The 16,722-nt window shown below is 45.4% G+C and overlaps 1 protein-coding gene across 15 annotated transcripts in view; it reads right to left on the reverse strand.

The window, feature by feature from the left end:
* ITPR1 (inositol 1,4,5-trisphosphate receptor type 1) overlaps nt 1–16,722 on the reverse strand; it is a 183,626-nt gene that overhangs the window by 21,903 nt on the left and 145,001 nt on the right. For all 15 annotated transcript variants that reach the window (XM_056337551.1, XM_056337552.1, XM_056337558.1 and 12 more), the window contains 9 exons: nt 15,506–15,601; nt 14,640–14,762; nt 13,519–13,623; nt 12,479–12,671; nt 8,600–8,722; nt 4,737–4,912; nt 3,479–3,643; nt 1,657–1,852; nt 221–322 (listed from right to left, as the gene is read on the reverse strand). In XM_056337551.1, the coding sequence (XP_056193526.1) occupies nt 221–322; nt 1,657–1,852; nt 3,479–3,643; nt 4,737–4,912; nt 8,600–8,722; nt 12,479–12,671; nt 13,519–13,623; nt 14,640–14,762; nt 15,506–15,601 (1,279 nt within the window). The remainder of the gene's footprint in view (nt 1–220; nt 323–1,656; nt 1,853–3,478; nt 3,644–4,736; nt 4,913–8,599; nt 8,723–12,478; nt 12,672–13,518; nt 13,624–14,639; nt 14,763–15,505; nt 15,602–16,722) is intronic.

The raw sequence follows: 16,722 nt of genomic DNA on the forward strand, positions 1-16,722 counted from the left end.
GTTTAGTTCTAAGTTTCTCTAGTTTAATCACTTCATGTAACAAATGTTATTTATGCCACTGGCAGAAATGAATCCAATTTTAGGTTTGAGCTTTGTTCCCAAATTTATTACATAGGATTTTTTTAAGACATTGTTGTTGTTTTTTTTAATTTAAGGTGCTTAACTAGAGAAAGTGTGGAAACTCAGAGTGCAAGTTACAAATTCAACAGCAGATACTCACGGTCTGAAGGAATGATTGAAGAACAGTTTTCACTGCTACCTGCTTTGCATACATCAGAATAGAGAAACTCTCCCGTCATGGTCTCCCCTGGTTCTGTGCGATCTAAGAAGGCGATGAATCAAACGCATAGTTTAACGTTACTTCTCAGATAGATATTAAGGTACTTCATCACATGCAGTGAAAAATTACTAGGCAGATTTAGAACAGTATATTATCCTAGAGTTTAGAAGGGCACAGTACTTTCTGATTTACACATTCAGCAATTTTAAACTGAACATAAAATAATTTTCATTTCTATGAACTGGAGACCACAGTTGTGCATTTATTTTGCATCAGCTCCAAAGTTGAGAGTAATGGAAATTGTTCCAAAAATACTATGTTCTAGCGGACGGTCAATTTTCAAGGTGCCTTGAAAACTTGCTTTTCAATGCCTTGCAAGTATCAAAACAAACCTGTGCCACACAGGAATATATTTCTGGCATTTCTCCAGCTGCATGGAAACGTGAAATAACGGGGTCAGTGAGTTTTGGGTCTCTCTCAGAACTGGCAGTGAAATTAAGAAAGAAATAGTGGGAATGTCAAGTAATACTTGTCTGAATAGCTCAAGTGTCAGAGAAAGAAAAAACCGAACAAGACAAAACCCAAACCTCTCTTACAAATTTCTTTTCTGTGCTCCCCACCCACAGAATTAGCTGCTGGATGCTGCGGGGTGCACACCCCGCCCCCCCCCCCCCCCCCCCCCGGACTTACAATAGGCAACTTGAGGCCAGCACAGAGAATTCTGCTGGGGAGTTCAAACTGTAGCAAGTATTTGAGGCAGGTTAATACAGTCCGTAACACCAGAGAGATAAACCTCTACTTCACAGAAGCATGTCTTTAATGTCCTTCATTTATATTCACTCTGTTACTTCAGGTAAAATACTGATTTTTTTTTTTTATACTAAAAGTAAACCCCACCATTAAAAGCCGATAGAAGCATTCAGTATCTGGCAAACCAAGGCAGAACTGAATTCTCCCAGCACAGAGCCTTCTCCACAATGGCCTACCTAAAGTCTGCTTCTAATTAACCTGGGGGAGGGAGTAGGTGTACCTGAATTAGATATTCTCAACTGGTTTTGCAAACAGAGAGGGGAGAAATCTCAGCTGTGTGCAGAAGAGCCCAAGTGCCATCCCCAGGGTTTCCCTTCCCCATCCCTCCTCATGCTGCAGCACATCGAAGCATTTTGTGAAAACACTGGTCTATCCATTTGCAGAAGTATTTATTATTTTTTTTTTTAATATTTTTTTAAATTTTATTTTCTATTTAAATGTGCCCTTCCTAAGAAAGAAGTTGTCAAACCAGGCTGGCGACCAGCAAGTCTCGCAGCGTGCCCCAGGGAGCAAAAGCCCATTACTTTCTTCAACAGAAATGGGTGAAATGAGTTGCTGGCACTAACCTGGCAATAACGTTTCGTTAGGGAGCTTGTCTACTTCCAGGATGAAGTCATCTTTGAAGAACAGGTACCCCACTATGGAGAACAGGTAGACCAAGATGAGTGCGAGAACGGCAGTCAGGATGATGGAACGCCCATTGCGAGTGACGCTCTTGATGACGTTCAGCAAGGTCTCCTCCCGGTACACCAAGTCAAAGAGCTGGGGGACAACAAACAACAGCAAAGGCTGCTTCTCACACGTACTTCAAACACCACTGGTGGCATCTGCGTGTCGGCGTAACGTGGGGCAGCATGTTAACAATACAAATCTGATGTTCTGAAAAGCATTTAAAGCACCTTTCCCCTAGCCCTCCCTGTGCTTACAGTTATCCTAACGTATTAGCAAAGAAAAATATAGCAGGAGGCGAGGGACATGGGGACCCTCACCTCCACTGTACCAGTCTTGTGCCACGTGCTTGGAAAGAAGAATGGAGGCAGCTGTATCCTCCTCTTCATCCACACCTCACAGACCCCAGTCCTCAGCAGCAGCCAGGGAAGGAGCCCCTGCCTGGGGTGAGGGCAGGTACTCTTGCTTAAGTGCTAGGTACAGAGCACGTGCTTGAAACAAAGCTGCCAACATGTACTGCTGTATCTTTTTTATAGTGCCAACTGCCCTGCCATGAGCTCAAAAGAACTAATTTCAAAATGCAATTAGCTATTTCCTTTAAGTCTTAGTTTATTGAATGTATAATTAAATAAGCACTATTTTTTTACTCCAAATTCTTTGTTTAATTTTCTTTACAGATGTTTCCTTCATTTTTCAGTCCTCTGGGGCTGTGACAGTTCACCGACACAGCCCAGGCAGGTTGCTGGCTGTGCTGGCTGACAATGAGAGAACCTGTACTTGTTAAACTGGACCTACATGAACCCAGAAAATAACCAATGCAGGTACCAGAGGGTGTAGCGAGCATTGAACAAAGGGGCCAGAAGAGAGCGTTCTGAACGGGATGTAAGGTGTGCTTTAAAAACAACACATTTTCTCTGCCAACACTAGATATACTCCCTCAGTGCTTATTCTTAGAAGCATTGTGCTGCACAAGATGAATTCCACCCCAAACAGAAAAAAACACGTATGCCAGCCGTCCACGTCAGTCAGGTGGAGCCTGGAGTCTAGCTACAGCTAAGGAGACACCCCAAAGCCAACCGACTGCTCCAAAGGCACGGGCACTGTGGGACAGTCACCGACAACAAGGCAAACCATCTTCGAGGAGCGTGCGCCTCTCACAGCACGGTGACTCCAGAGTGCCCACTGTTCAACTAGCATTCGTATGACTAGATTTTTCCATTTTTTTTTTTTTCTCGTGTAAAAGCTTTTACAACCTTAAGGCTTAAACTTTCACCAGGTATTGATATTACTTAGTCATGACATTTTAAATTGTTTTATTATCTTGGATGTCAGAGCAGGGTCACTAGCAATACATCTAACCTAGAAAACATACACCTTAAAGTATAAGAAAAGGACTAACATACACAGGGAAATGTTAAATACCTTCATTGCAACCACATACACATTTACTGTAATGAGCAATTCTAACTAGATTTAACCTTAAACACCTTAAAAACAAAAAAGCCTGTTTGCCCGTACAAAGAGGAGATGTGCCGGGAGTCCCGCGGCCTCCCACCGTAACATCTCCCAAGCAAAGCCTCCAGCGCGCAGCCCCTGAGTGCCTGCGCAACATTTCCCAGCAGCAAGCCACAAAGCCAGCGGGGTGGGATGCATCTAGAAATGCCCCAGATGGGGCTTAACAAACACACAGACAGAAAAACGTTCTGAGTGAATACCTACCAACAAACTATAAAAGAATTCATGTACGAAGAGCCCCAGAGCGCAAATCAGCAGGTACAGCAGGTGATAAAGAAACTCTACATCCATGATCATTGCCTTGTATCCTCTAGTGAAGGTTCCACAGTTACCCACAAAACTCATCAGAAAAATGATTTTGTTACAAACCTAAGGGAAGATGAACCATAAATGAGTTACAACATGTGGCTTTCAGAAAAAAAAAAAGGCAATTTTTTCAAAGCTGGAGATAACTCTGCTCCATGTTGGCATCGACAACGGTGCTGAACCGTCTTGTCACACGGCAGCATTTTACACGTCGGCCAAAACCAGACCACCCCTGTTGTAAGCATGACACTTTCTGCAGTCAAATAACTCCCCAGCCTACAACAACCCTTATGTTCCTGAATTGCTCCCTGCTGCTTGCTGGGAACAAGTGCTGCAGCTTCCTTCAGCAACTGGTGCTGGGCTGGTGCCCCCAGCAGCCCTCCCGCACAGCACCCGCCACCAGCGCCGAGGGAGAGCCGCCTTCAGCTGGCCTGGCACCTGCTCAGTGCGACAGGTCCCACTGCCACCCACCGCTGCCCGCGCAATGCCGCTCTGGCTGCGGCACACGGTGATATCTGAAGACAAGGAGCGCTATTAAATGATGCCCTGGAAAGCTGGGCGCTTCGCAACGAAGGCCAGGGCTTTGAGAAGGCACATCCCCACGCAGCGCCCGCTGCCTCGGTCAGAGAAACCCTCCTGGCTTGCTTGTCACCAGAGAGCACAAGCCCCCGCGCTGGAGCGCTAATGAAGCTCCCGGGGCCCGGCGTGCATGCTCGGTCCACGCATTACTGCAGCAAAACCGCTGAGCGTCAGGTTTTGGCTGGCAGGTAGGCTGCAGACAGGCGCGTGGGAAACGCAGCGGTTAGCGGATCTTACCCAGCCCCGTGAACGCTGCAGCCCAGCTGCTGAACGGGAGCCGGGGCTGAGTGAACAGCCGTGGACTTCAGGGTCACGGGGACTGCTCTGCGCTTGTGGCGGGGTGGGAGCTGCTTCTGGCAAAACTGAGCGAAACCTTACAGGTCTCCAGCCCGGGGAAGCAAAGTTAAAGGAACAGCAGCAAAGCACTTCAGCTAGAAACGGTCCAAAGAGGGGATTACTCCTCCCACCAGCTCCACCACAATGTCCCAGGCTATTTTTGCCTGACATCTTCATGAGCAGGTAAGGAACCCTTACATAAGCTGCAAGAGAACTTCAAAAAAGCCCACTCGATTCTTACATTGAATGCACCCAGAAGAAATAAAGTAGGTTGTAAACCAACTGAAAATATTAGGCGTAATATTGTAGAAGCAATTAAGGCTCGGATTCCGTGGGGCTTTGGAAGAGCTATAACGATGGCCAGAGATATCAGCATAGCTGTCCACAGCAAGCCTGACAAGTGGGGCTCCAGCGTACCTAAGGTGGGGAGGAAAAAAGAAAACCCATTTCAATACTTTGTATAACCAAACAAAACAAAACACCAACCAAATAAACACCATGTTATCTTATCTTTGGTGGAGCATCAGTAAGCCTTGTGTTCAGACGTTACTGATTTCAAAGCCGTAAGTGGAACATCTGAGCCCAATGCCTTCAGCAGATTTTAATTACAAACTTGTTACTAAAGCATTATGTAAATGATAAGTGCCAGTGTCATAGAATTCTTCATTTTAGTGTTCATTACTTACACACCTTGAATACTGAAAAGGAGAGGCATTTTGCTCATGCATTCTGTAGAGGCACTGAACGGGTGGGTTGAAGACAGACAACCTACTCCTCCAGGTCCAGATTCACCGCAGATTCTCCTATTATGCTTTTGGTCAAAAACCTCGCACCAATTTTTCTCATCTTTTGCTATTTCTGGTTCGATTTAGACTGTCCCATGAGACTGTCTGCTTACATAACATCAAGCCCGTGTTACTAAAAATACACTTCTCTGAAAGAGCCATAAAAAATATTCAGCTGAAAATATAATTTACCCTGAGTTTATGCAGAATGTGAAAGACATCTCTTTCTCAAAACTGACATAAATTTTTGTTTTTCTTCAAGAAAATGGTTCCTCAACAGCCAAAAAGGCAAGACACCCACCTCCCCCCCCGCCAGTTTCCTAGCACTCCGCAGCCCTCCCGCAAGTATGCACTCCCGAGGAACGTTAGGTCTTACTGGCAAGACACTCGCTGAGGGCTTTCCCCTCCCCCTGCCTAAATTCAGAAGGCTTAGGAAATATTACTCTCATCTGACTAGCACAAGCAGCCATTTAATTTTGTTCCAAATCACTGTAGATTAATAAAGACAGCAGAGGATAGATGGAAATTAAAACTTAATAAGCGTAAAGTTGAACAGATGTTTCCGCTGTCTGAAGGGAGTTTGGGATCCCAGAGCAGTGCTGCCACCGCTGCTTCAGCTGTCAAACAGCAAAAGGTGCAGAGCTCCAAAGAGAGTCACCCAAGTGGGAATGACAGACAGCGCAGACAGGGCAGATGGGAAAATTGTGCAGAAGCTTATTTGGGAATGACTTGGGAATTGCCGAGAGGGGCAGGTCCTGAAGGATCCTACCTGCACCTGCACAGGTGTCTGAAAACCCCAGCTACTACAAAGCCGTCCGCTGCACATGAACGTATTTGCTTTCACAAGTTCCAGCAGTTCCCAGTAGGCCTGCAGATACAACTGGAGTTCATGAAGTTCTCAACCGCTGCCTGTAGCACCCACCTCGGAAAAGCCCGACCCCATCGGCATGTGGAGCGCAACGCCAGGGCGCAAAAAGCCCCCAGTGGGACCCGAGTTGGGAGAGAGCTCGCGTGACAGAGCAGGGGCTCCGGGCACGGCTCGTCTCTCCTTCCTGGGGATGGGAGGAGACTGGGAGCAGACTGGGAGCGGAGCCTTTGCCCTTGGCAAAGGAAGGTCGCCGAGCCAGCGGTCACCCAGCATTAACTGCCAGCACCCAGCCCAACGTCACAGCGTCGCCGCAAGCACGTGCAGCCCCTTACATGACTGTGGGCAGGAGGAACGTGTAACCAGGAGGGAAGCTCTCCCTGTCTCTGGAATTCTCACCATGCCAGTACCAAATTCCAAGCATCCGGTTTTATTTCTGCCCCTCAAGTCAGAAGTTTTACAGCTGCTGCTACAGTCAGAAGATAATCAGCTACTCAGTTCACAGTGTCTGAGCACTTCAAGACACTGACAACTTCCCCCAAATGGTCTGTTTCGAAGAATCTTCTTTTTTTAAAGGCAAATATAAAATACACATGTATTCAATTATTTTTCACTTTTGACTGTAACGAGTAGAGGAAGAGATTTTATCAAAAAACATTACCTGGTTATTTCAAACATGTAGGGTAGGACATCTTCAAAATGCCAAATAATCCCCTCCACAGTCCTGTAATGGTAATCTCAATGAACTTACTTAATTACCAGCTTTCCTAGCAGCCGTAAATACAGACCTTTAAATTTAAACTTGTCATCTTCAAAACTAGGGACAGACAATTCAGTTGCTCTTCGTGCCTTTTACAAGCCCCCAGGCAGCTGCCGGCCAGGACGGGATGGGGCAGCCCCGTGCTGCCACAGCCTGCGACGCTGAGGTGCCGCAGCCGAAACCACGGCCGGCTGCTGCAGAAGGTAATAACGCTCTTCCCCCCCTCAGGAACACCGGATTTGCTATAAAATATTGTGCACCTTCTCACAGGCTTTATCAGGAGGCAGAACCCCTAAACGCAAGTCTCCCATGCCCACTGCGACCAGAAGCTGCTATTATCAAACACTACTCGGACAAAACCACAGCTCTCCTCAATCTAAATTAACTGGTGAGCTGCAAGGAAGGGTGAAGCGGCTTTCACGCCGCACAGGCAGAGCTCTGCTGATGACTGCTATGTGCAGGGTGCTGCACTCTTCGAGCCGCGCTGTCTCTGGGTCCTGTACGTGGTGCTGAATGGGACAAAGATGCAGAGGGAAGTTCAGCAGGAAAAGATAAGCATCTAGCTGGCCCTGTTGTGCTGAACCTCAAAGAAAGGGAAGCGAAGGCTTGAACATGAATCACCCTCTCCAGGAGGAGGTTTTATTGCTGGGTCCTTGTTTACTCCAGTTTTCCACAGATGTGGAAAAAGCTCCTTCCTATACAGCAGCTTTGCAAGGGATAAGCACGATAGAGGCATTCACAAGAATATTGCTCTTGATTTCCCCGATTTTTGCTGACATGGGTCCACCCCTTGACCCGCGCTGAGGAACATCCTTTGGGAGAGGCTGGATCTAAGGAAGAGCAGCTGAATCTCATCAGGGCTCCACCAGGAGTATTTACGGAGTTGGCTCTAAGAACAAACCCCGTTGCACGAACCCACTGTCTGTTTGGAACAAAAGCAGCTTCCATGAAACCTATTACAGTAAGATTGTGCAGCCCCACACGAATCGCACATGTTAACCCATACGTCACGTTAGAAACGACAGCAAGCCCGGCTGCCAGCCGCTCATGGCAAGGACCCTCGCAGCGGCAGGTCGCTCCCGAGCCAGGGGACACGGCTGGCACGCTCCTCGCTCCCTGGGGCCACCTCCGCTCTCTGCTCGCAGGGGTAAGGGACCCCCACGAGAGGCAGTCACAGAGGGGAAACAGGCTCTCCTGTATCCTCCATCAGATTCTAATGGCACAGGGCAGTCACCCCACCCGTACGCCCCTCCTGCCCGCAGCGGGTAATCGCCCTCACCCCACTGCTTGGAGACCTCCTGAAGTGCTAGGTAACCACCAGAATTTTATGGAAAATGACATTAAGAAAATGCAAGCTCAAGGAAAACAACAAATTAACATTTCTCATATTTTTAGTTCAGTACTTAATTATGGAACTTTAAACCAACGTAGAACAGTCAAGTAATTAAAGGTGGATGTCTGTCTTTGATAATTTTTTCCCCTAGGAAAAAGCATGGCTCTACTCTTTCCTTATAAATGCCTCAAGAAAAAGTCAGAGCATAGCACAATTTAAATCAAGGCAATTAAAAAAAAGCCAATTTCTGTACTCCCATCCCCACTGAAGTAGACAGGGGTGCACAGACACAAGGGGAGGCCAGAATTTGGCTCATTATACCTTATTCGTTCACATATTTTTGTATGTTAAATACTGGTACCTCCTCGAATTCCTTTGAATGGATAGAAAAAGGCTACGAGCAGGTTCATAAGGACAGCCAGGTTGAAGGAAATACTGCTCCAGAAGGACATGTTGCGAGCACACCAGTATAGGAAAGGCTGAGCTGCAAAAGAGAAAAAGAATTCTTTTTAATAGAGCATTTTAAAAATAAGAGATTGATATAAAAAATTCATCTCAAAACCCCCTTAATTTATCTTCAGTTTGCCCAAAAGCACAGCATCAACAGTAGTAATATTCATGGCTTATTCTGAAGTTCATTTGATTACTCTTTATATTTGGATACTTCCAGTCTCCCAGATCATGCTCTAAGGCAAAGGAGTCATGTTAAAGAGGAAAGTATATTCAAACGTGATTTAGGGGCAGCATCAGAACGGGTTCAGAAATGCAGAGGCCAGGGACTGCAGGTTTCCCCTAATCATATACTTTGGACTCAAAAATCACATGGAGAACAATTAGGAGGAAGAAAATCTGTCCACATCAGCACCGATGAGATTCAGCCCCATCTTGAGTTACGCCGCTGCCAGCAGCTCACCTACGCGAGATGCTGCCCACCTTCGAACCTCTCTTCCGCCGCAGCAGCAAGCCAGAAAAAAACGCGCAGTGAAGACAGGGCAAGGCGGGCAATTAAGACACAAAATGCAGCATAGCGATACAGCAGTAAAGCTAAAATGTTTAGGACTAGCTGCCAAGCAAGTAAGGCTCTACTTCAAGCTGGGTAACAGACCAACACAGCCCCAGAATAATAACGGAGCTGAAGCTCGGCTGGCCCTCCCTCTGCCCCGTGGGCAAAGGACACCAGCACATCTGCACAGAGCTCGGCGTACAGCTAAACAGATGCACATTTTAAAGTCTTAATGGTACATACAAATACTTTTCAAAAAGACTCCTAATTTTAATAATCTCTGCAGCTAGACTCAAGAAACACAGAAAACAAAAAGATTCATTTTCGGAAGTGGTCGCAGAGCAGAAGACAAGGACAGCTAAGAAGCTGCCTTACAGTAATTCCCTCCGCATCAAGGCAAAATCCCCCTGATTTTAGCTCCTGCAGGCTTATTGTACAGCACACTGTGTACTCCTGAAACATAGAGCTGGGGGGGGAAAATAATCTATTAAAAATGCTCTCAAAGAAGGAAAAGAACTCATGTTTTCCCCTGTTTGAAGGATGCAACGTGTACAGATATCAGAGAGCAAAGGAACAGAAGCTCACAGTGAAATTTAGGGAAAAGATGAAAATACAGACTCTGGGGCTGAAGAGTAAATTAATGAATGCAGCGCTACTAAGCCTCACAGTAGCCACCACCTCGCTTCAGCAAATCACCTCTTCTAGCATCCTAAGCAAAAAAAAAATGGGTTAAAAGAATTACACAATGTCTCATTATACTGAGTTGAAATGCACATAAAAAGCAAATGTATTGAACAGCTGAATGCAAAGGGAAGGACTACAAAAAGGTACCCTGTCACTGAGAGAATACAAGCTTCATTGCACCTAATTAGCCAGGCACATGTTAAGCCTCACTGAAATGCAATGTAGCAATGTTTCGAACGTATAATACGCTGATGTCTATATTATTTCTGTTCTTGGTCTTATTTTAACTGGAAGCATTTGTAAGCAGGTTGAATTCATTTGTATGAAATTGTTATACAAAGGGTCATTATCAAGTTCCAGGTTTTAATTTAAATCTTTCTTTGGGGACAGGCACAGACTACCAGCCCCGTGTAGCACTTCTGCCTGGTTTTGGCAGACTCATTTGAATTCTTAATTGATTCCTTGGGAGACTTACGGTGCTCAGAGTATGGGCTAGCACCACCAGCTGAAGGGGGGAGTACCTGGGCTTTTATAAAGGCTTTTTTAAGAAGTCTTCCTCAAGTCTGAATGAACAGTAAGCAGTATTGCACGACTGCAGCACAGAGCACTGCCAGCCTGTCACGTCTTGAAAACACAAACATGTTTGTAAGATGTGAGAAACAATTGTATAAACCCAGAATATCACTTAGAGGCCAAACAAGACCAGAATATCAGGAGACAGACTAAGCGATTCCAGCTTCATAAAGAAAAAAGAAATATTCCCCACTTCCGCAGGTGGATTTTGATTGATGCTGGCCTGTTGTTAATTATGGATGTCTTCACAGCTTGCCTGGAGATAGCCTCAAAGACAAGTAAAGTGACTGAAACAACAAAATCTAACAGAATACATAGATGTTGTCAAAGTTGCCCATTTGTTTAGGATATATATTCCCCTATTCCTTGTGGAGCTCTTAGAAGTCATTTTAGGAAGCAGCTTCCTGGGGATTTTGATGCTGCCAGAAGGACTAATCCATTGTTCAGTGGAAATAGCTCCGCTCTGTTTAGTATTCATACACATGAAGAATAATTCAGCAGAGCTGACCAAGTTTCAGGTGGTCTTATCTAAACCTGACCTTGATAATTTTAAATAATATGATTACAATTGCCTTTCCCTGTTAAGACTTATTAATATGTAAGTACACACACATACACCCCAACGATCAGAAGCAAATATTGCATTGCCGTTACCAAATGTGGAACACATCATCAGCTCTAGTGTGAACTGTGCATACGCATCCTAACAACAGACTGGGAAGAGCCCAGCCTCTTCTTGGGGGTGCACAGTGAAAGGGCAAAATGCAGTTGTCAAGAGGCTGCAACAAGGGAAAACCATTTTATACCAAAATAATTTTCACAATGAGGAAGGTCAAGAGGTCCCCTCTCACTGAATTTTTTCCTACAATACGCAACGCTGACCGAGTACCAGCAAGATCTCTGTCGGGGGAAGACCTTTGCTGTGACTGCCAGGCACAGCAGTGGGCCTGGGTGGCTGGCAGCAGCACGCAGCTCTGCAGCAGAAATCTGCTTGCCTGTTGGCTCTGGGAGGTGGTCCCGGGCTAGTTTGTGCTCTTGCCCTAAAACCAGAGTTCAGCCGATTCAGGCACAGGCAGCACCAGTGGTATCAGATGGCCGACGATCCCTTGAGCAGTATAGAACTGCTTCACCTCTCCTGCTTCAGAGCGCTGTCAATAAATTCTAACCCCTCATCACTGCCCACTGAAGCTGAGCCTCGAGTGCAACGTTTCTCCTTTAGCAAAACAAGAAACCATATCTTTTTAAAAAAATAATTTTAAGCAAATGAGTTAGAAACTTTACTAGGGGAAGTGGTGCCACAGTATGAATTAAAATACAATTTAAAGTTTTCCTAGTTGCCAGTCGGACCCTCATAGGGAAAAGTAGTGCTTGAAAATGCTTGCTTTCAGGTATTTTAGCCAGGCTGGAAAGGACTTCACCAGCCTGTCTGCCAGTCTATTCCCTGCCCAAAGAAAGGACGAATTCTACTTCTACTATTACTGGAAAATGCACGTTTAACCTGTTCTTAGATACCTCCGTTGCTGGAGATGCCGTGAGTTCACGCTGCACTACCCAGCCCTATTCCTTCCGGCAATGCAAGGGAACAGCTTCGTGTACCCCGTGCAGGGACAGAGAACGGATCACGACTTTCTTCAGCTGTGTCCTCTCCATTTCTCCCTGCCACCAAATGCCTTCTCATTTAAGCTAAGCCTCCACAAATTTGTTCCTTCCTGTTGGATCTTAAAAAAGACGACCTGTGATCCTTCTTGCTGCTCTCCCCTGGATCCCCTCCAGTTGGTCTATATTGCTCTTGCATTAAGCTTGACTTCATTACAGCATATTGCCATCGTGCAGAGGAGCAGACTCTTTCAAACAATTATCAAGGTTGCTGCCACACTGGGGAACCATCTGCTACCGACCCAATGTTTCAAACTCCGAAAACCTGACCTCAGCGCTCTGCTGGTAACGCTCCACACAACCACACTGGCAACAGCCACCTACCTCGCAATTTCTTTTGCCAGTTCATCTCATTAAAGAGGTCTTCTGATTTCATGAAGAAATCATTGATCTTGCTGCCTTGCTCATCCCTTTCCGTGGTATAATAGATCCGCAGCTTGGACTCCTTCGTGAGGAATTCACAGATACTGGGCACAGGGAAGACTATTTGCTCCATGGTACGGTCCGACCTGACAATCTGAAAGGCAGCCTTATTACAGTTCTTCCAAGCTTTTAAATGCTTTTATGTCTTGGTTTGTCTGCTTCCCCCCACCCGCCACCCTCTTTCAAACCAGCTGCATGTAGAAACTTGGATACATTTCCATAGAACAGCAGCTTGACAGAGATTTCATTTAATTTACCTTTTAAAGCAGGCCTACATTTAGCTCCAGGACTGATAATTTCTGTGCTGTGGTCTTATCCTGGCAATACCGTTCTCAGCTGGGATTTCCAAGGGCCCAGTGAATCCTGCACCAAAGCTGTGCTAGATTTCAGAGCAATCTGGTTGCCCAAATCAAGAATCTTTGCAAATTTTAGCCACACACTGCATGGGTAAATATACGGGATAACAGTTATATTTATATTGCTTATTAGAGTTTTGTGAAATTCCCATATTTGTGTGTGTTTTACTCTCTAGAAGTATCTTAGATTGTACATCAGGCCAAACTGTCATTTTAATACAGAAAGAATAGCAAAAGCTATCAGTAACTTCATGGATTCAGCAATAGTACCGGCCAAAATATAACAGAAGTGAAGTTACACTTCCTCCTGCCAACAGAGCTCTGCTCAGCTCCATCTTAAAGCCCACACATGACAGCTCAAAAATAGCTCCCCCCCAGCGGCTGTCAAAAAATAAAATAAAAAAAAAAAGTGCACATATATTCCCATGTCAAAGATGACAGTCCACACACAGGTAGTCAGTTCAATCAAAATACCACGTATAATGCAACCAGTGTTTAACTCCACCGTTTCTCTTCCAGGCGGCTCTTTCGGCAGCAGATCATCTCCCCCCACACACCTCCCGGCAGCCACCAGTTTCCCCGTACCTCAATCTGTGCCGTGTGCTTGGCGTAAAACTCCAGAGCCTCGTCTCCCTCTATCTGACCTCCCGGCTTCAGCATGTTCTGCAGCTCTTTGTTATGACGAGCCAACTAAAATAAAGGAATGAAAAGGGAGTGGGAGACACCAGATGTCTCTCTATGATATTAAATTTCTGATTTTTGGCATAAAATAAGAAATAGTATGCAGTCAGCTGCTAAGAAAGGGCAAAGTTGACAGAAGGCTTGTTCTATTCCAACCAGACACCCTGCAGCTCTATTTTGGGAGCAAGTCAGAATGATTCAAATATGTATTTTTTTAATATCCGTCTTGTAGTCCTCTTTTACCCATGCTCTCCCACCCTTTGCCTGACTTGGGAAACTGTTTGAACATTCACATTCAGTCTGTCCTTCTACATCCACCCTAACTCAAAGGTGTGCTAATCACACAAGTTCTTGACAGGGATGGAAGGGAAAATGTGCACCCACTGAAAAGCACATGCACAGAGCACTGCTCCAAACAGGCTTCTGGAGGCTCTGAATTCATCTTAGGGCACAAGTGATGGTCTTCTTAGATGCTAAAGGAATAAGAAGTCTCTAGTGGAGTGATACATGCAGCAACAACATATTAAAGTAGGTCTAGATATATATTTCCCCGCCTTGGTCTTTTACCTTTCAAACACCACATTGTATCAACACAATAAACCTGACTGGCTACAACATTAAGAGAATGTGGTACCAACCATAAAAGCAGAGTGAGATTTCTGCTTACAGTTTAATTGATCTGTATTTGAGTAGAATTTCTTTGGGAGTATAAAGTAACCTTTGATACAGCTGAAAAATAATACATTGCTTCTCAGCACCGCCAAGAACTTGAATCACATGTCTTCAGAAACTTGGTCAAGAGCCTGCCCACTTCCCATTATAAAAAAAAGCTCCAAAAAAGTTCTTGTTTTATAGAAATTTCTTTTCTGATTCTTTAAGGATTGGAATTTGCTCTGATAAACAGAGAACGTGCCGTAAGCTTGTCTCAGAGGCCAGCCATTAAAATAACATCAGGGAACAGCAGACCTCTTGCTATTCATAGTTTTTGACACTTGGTACTGTGGAAGCGGTAGGTGAAATGCTACCTGATGAGCCAGTATGTAAATGTTGTGTCCCACGTTCCTCGGAGATGCTGCAAGATCTTCCCCATTCTCTCCATCCTCAAATTCTACTTCTCCCTGCAGGTAAGCCTTCTTTATCACCTCCACCTAGAAAGAGACACACAGGCCCATGAAGTGACAGTTCAGGCTGGGGGCTGAAGTCTAAGGCCAGTGTACACTGGGCACTCCTACAGAGGCAAAAGGGATCTGAACATATACAGTCAAGAGGAAGGTCAGCGGGCTTCTCAACATCCAGGATAAAACAGGAGACCTGAACTCAGCACCTTCAGCCCAGCTCTTTGACACAAGAAACTCAACTTCATGTTCCCCTCTAGGTAATATATTCCGGGCCACCCTCACTGCATCACGTTCTGACCTCTGCCCCCCGCTGCAGCTACGTGCACCAAGACATGCCGACAGCGTTTCAGCTGTACTTTGGATCTCCTGCTTTGTTTTCACCAGTTAATACATTAACCAGCCCAAAAGCCCGCTACAGTCTATTGAACTGCTTTCAGGTCACAAGAAATTTTCGGTTCTCTTGTGCAAATAACTTCTAGATGTGGATCCCAAAGCACCAGATGATGCTCCTTCTCCGCCTTACACAGGATGCTGAATGCCTCCATAGTGCTGAACATGGCTTTCCTAAGTGCTTGTGCTGCTGGGGAACCAGGCAGACCCATCCCCTGTGGATACTCCACTCGTTCAACCAAATCCTTGAAAGGTCCCCCAGCTGTCATCGATCCATGCACAGAGCCCCCGCAGCACCCCCGGGCTGTATGCAGCCACCCCAGCATCCCCACCGCACTGGGCTCGAGGGGAGCTGGGAGTCTTGGAGTGACCCAGAGACTCACCAGCTCCTTGGGCCTCATGTTGTAGAGGATCCTCTCCGCGTTCTCGCTGTCGTGCCTGCTCTCCATGATCGCCAAGAGGAGTTTTGAAGCATTGTTCTGAAGGGAGGGGAAAAAACAACGGCAGTCACTATCAGGAGTCAAAAAATGAGGATACGCAGCCTGAGCACTGCCACCCCTCCTGCCCAGAAGGGCTCGAGGTGCCTGGGTTCTACAAACACGAGCCGTGGGCAAGGCAGACTTTTCCACCCAGCCCACTGCAGGACTCCTACACCCTCACTCGCAAAGCACACCCCCTCTCTTCTCATTATTGAAATATACAACTTAGTAGTATTTTTTACCAGTTTATTTTCCAAACCCTATTTAGTGAGAGGTATCACATTAACCCACATTAAGGTTTAAATTTCTAAAGCACTGATGTTTCAAGCCTGTATTATTTTGTTTGGTTTTAAAGATACTGCAGCTTTATTACAAGCTATCAGCTCCAAAATGGTGCAGCTCAGCTTTACTGAAGACACTGGTGTGATTAAATCAAAGGACAGCCCAGGCTGAAGACACAGACGTGCTTTGCTGCTTTTAACTGAAAATTACTCAGCAACCTGCTAATGCCAAGAAAGAGAGGGAGGAAATGGGAAACTACCACAAGGCACCAGACTACTTTAATACAAACAATTAAGATTAAAATCCATCATGACTGACAATAAAAACCAATAAAAGTATTTAATTTTGAAGTATAATGCTAATTGAGTCTAAAAGCATTTTTTATTTAGAATAATAAAAACCCCACATTACCCCTAATAATGGTGTGAGTCTGCAGCGGAAAACAACTAGACATTGCACTATAAGGCAGGACAATAAGTCAGCAAGGAAATATTTCTAAAACATATGCTGTGGCAGGAGTGCTCTGTGACTACTGCTGCTAGAGGACAACCTCCTAGCGTATTTTGAAACCAGCACCAGCGCTAATTATTTCAGCATTATTATGAACAGCCCTACAAAATACTTGATGATTAAACAACAGCAATAAAGTATTAGGAAACTAGATGTAGCGTGAGGAGTTTTACTTCCATTTTTCTGTACTTTTACGTGTACACTTTTTAATCAAAAAACAACAGAAAAATTTTTATCAGCTTTACGTCTTTAACAGAAAAACTTTTTAGGATTCCTCCGCATATCTCAACTGCCTGCACCCCCCCACACCTAAAAACCTGTGGGTCCAT

Source organism: Falco biarmicus, chromosome 4 (genome assembly GCF_023638135.1).
Source record: "Falco biarmicus isolate bFalBia1 chromosome 4, bFalBia1.pri, whole genome shotgun sequence".
Lineage (NCBI taxonomy): Eukaryota > Metazoa > Chordata > Aves > Falconiformes > Falconidae > Falco > Falco biarmicus.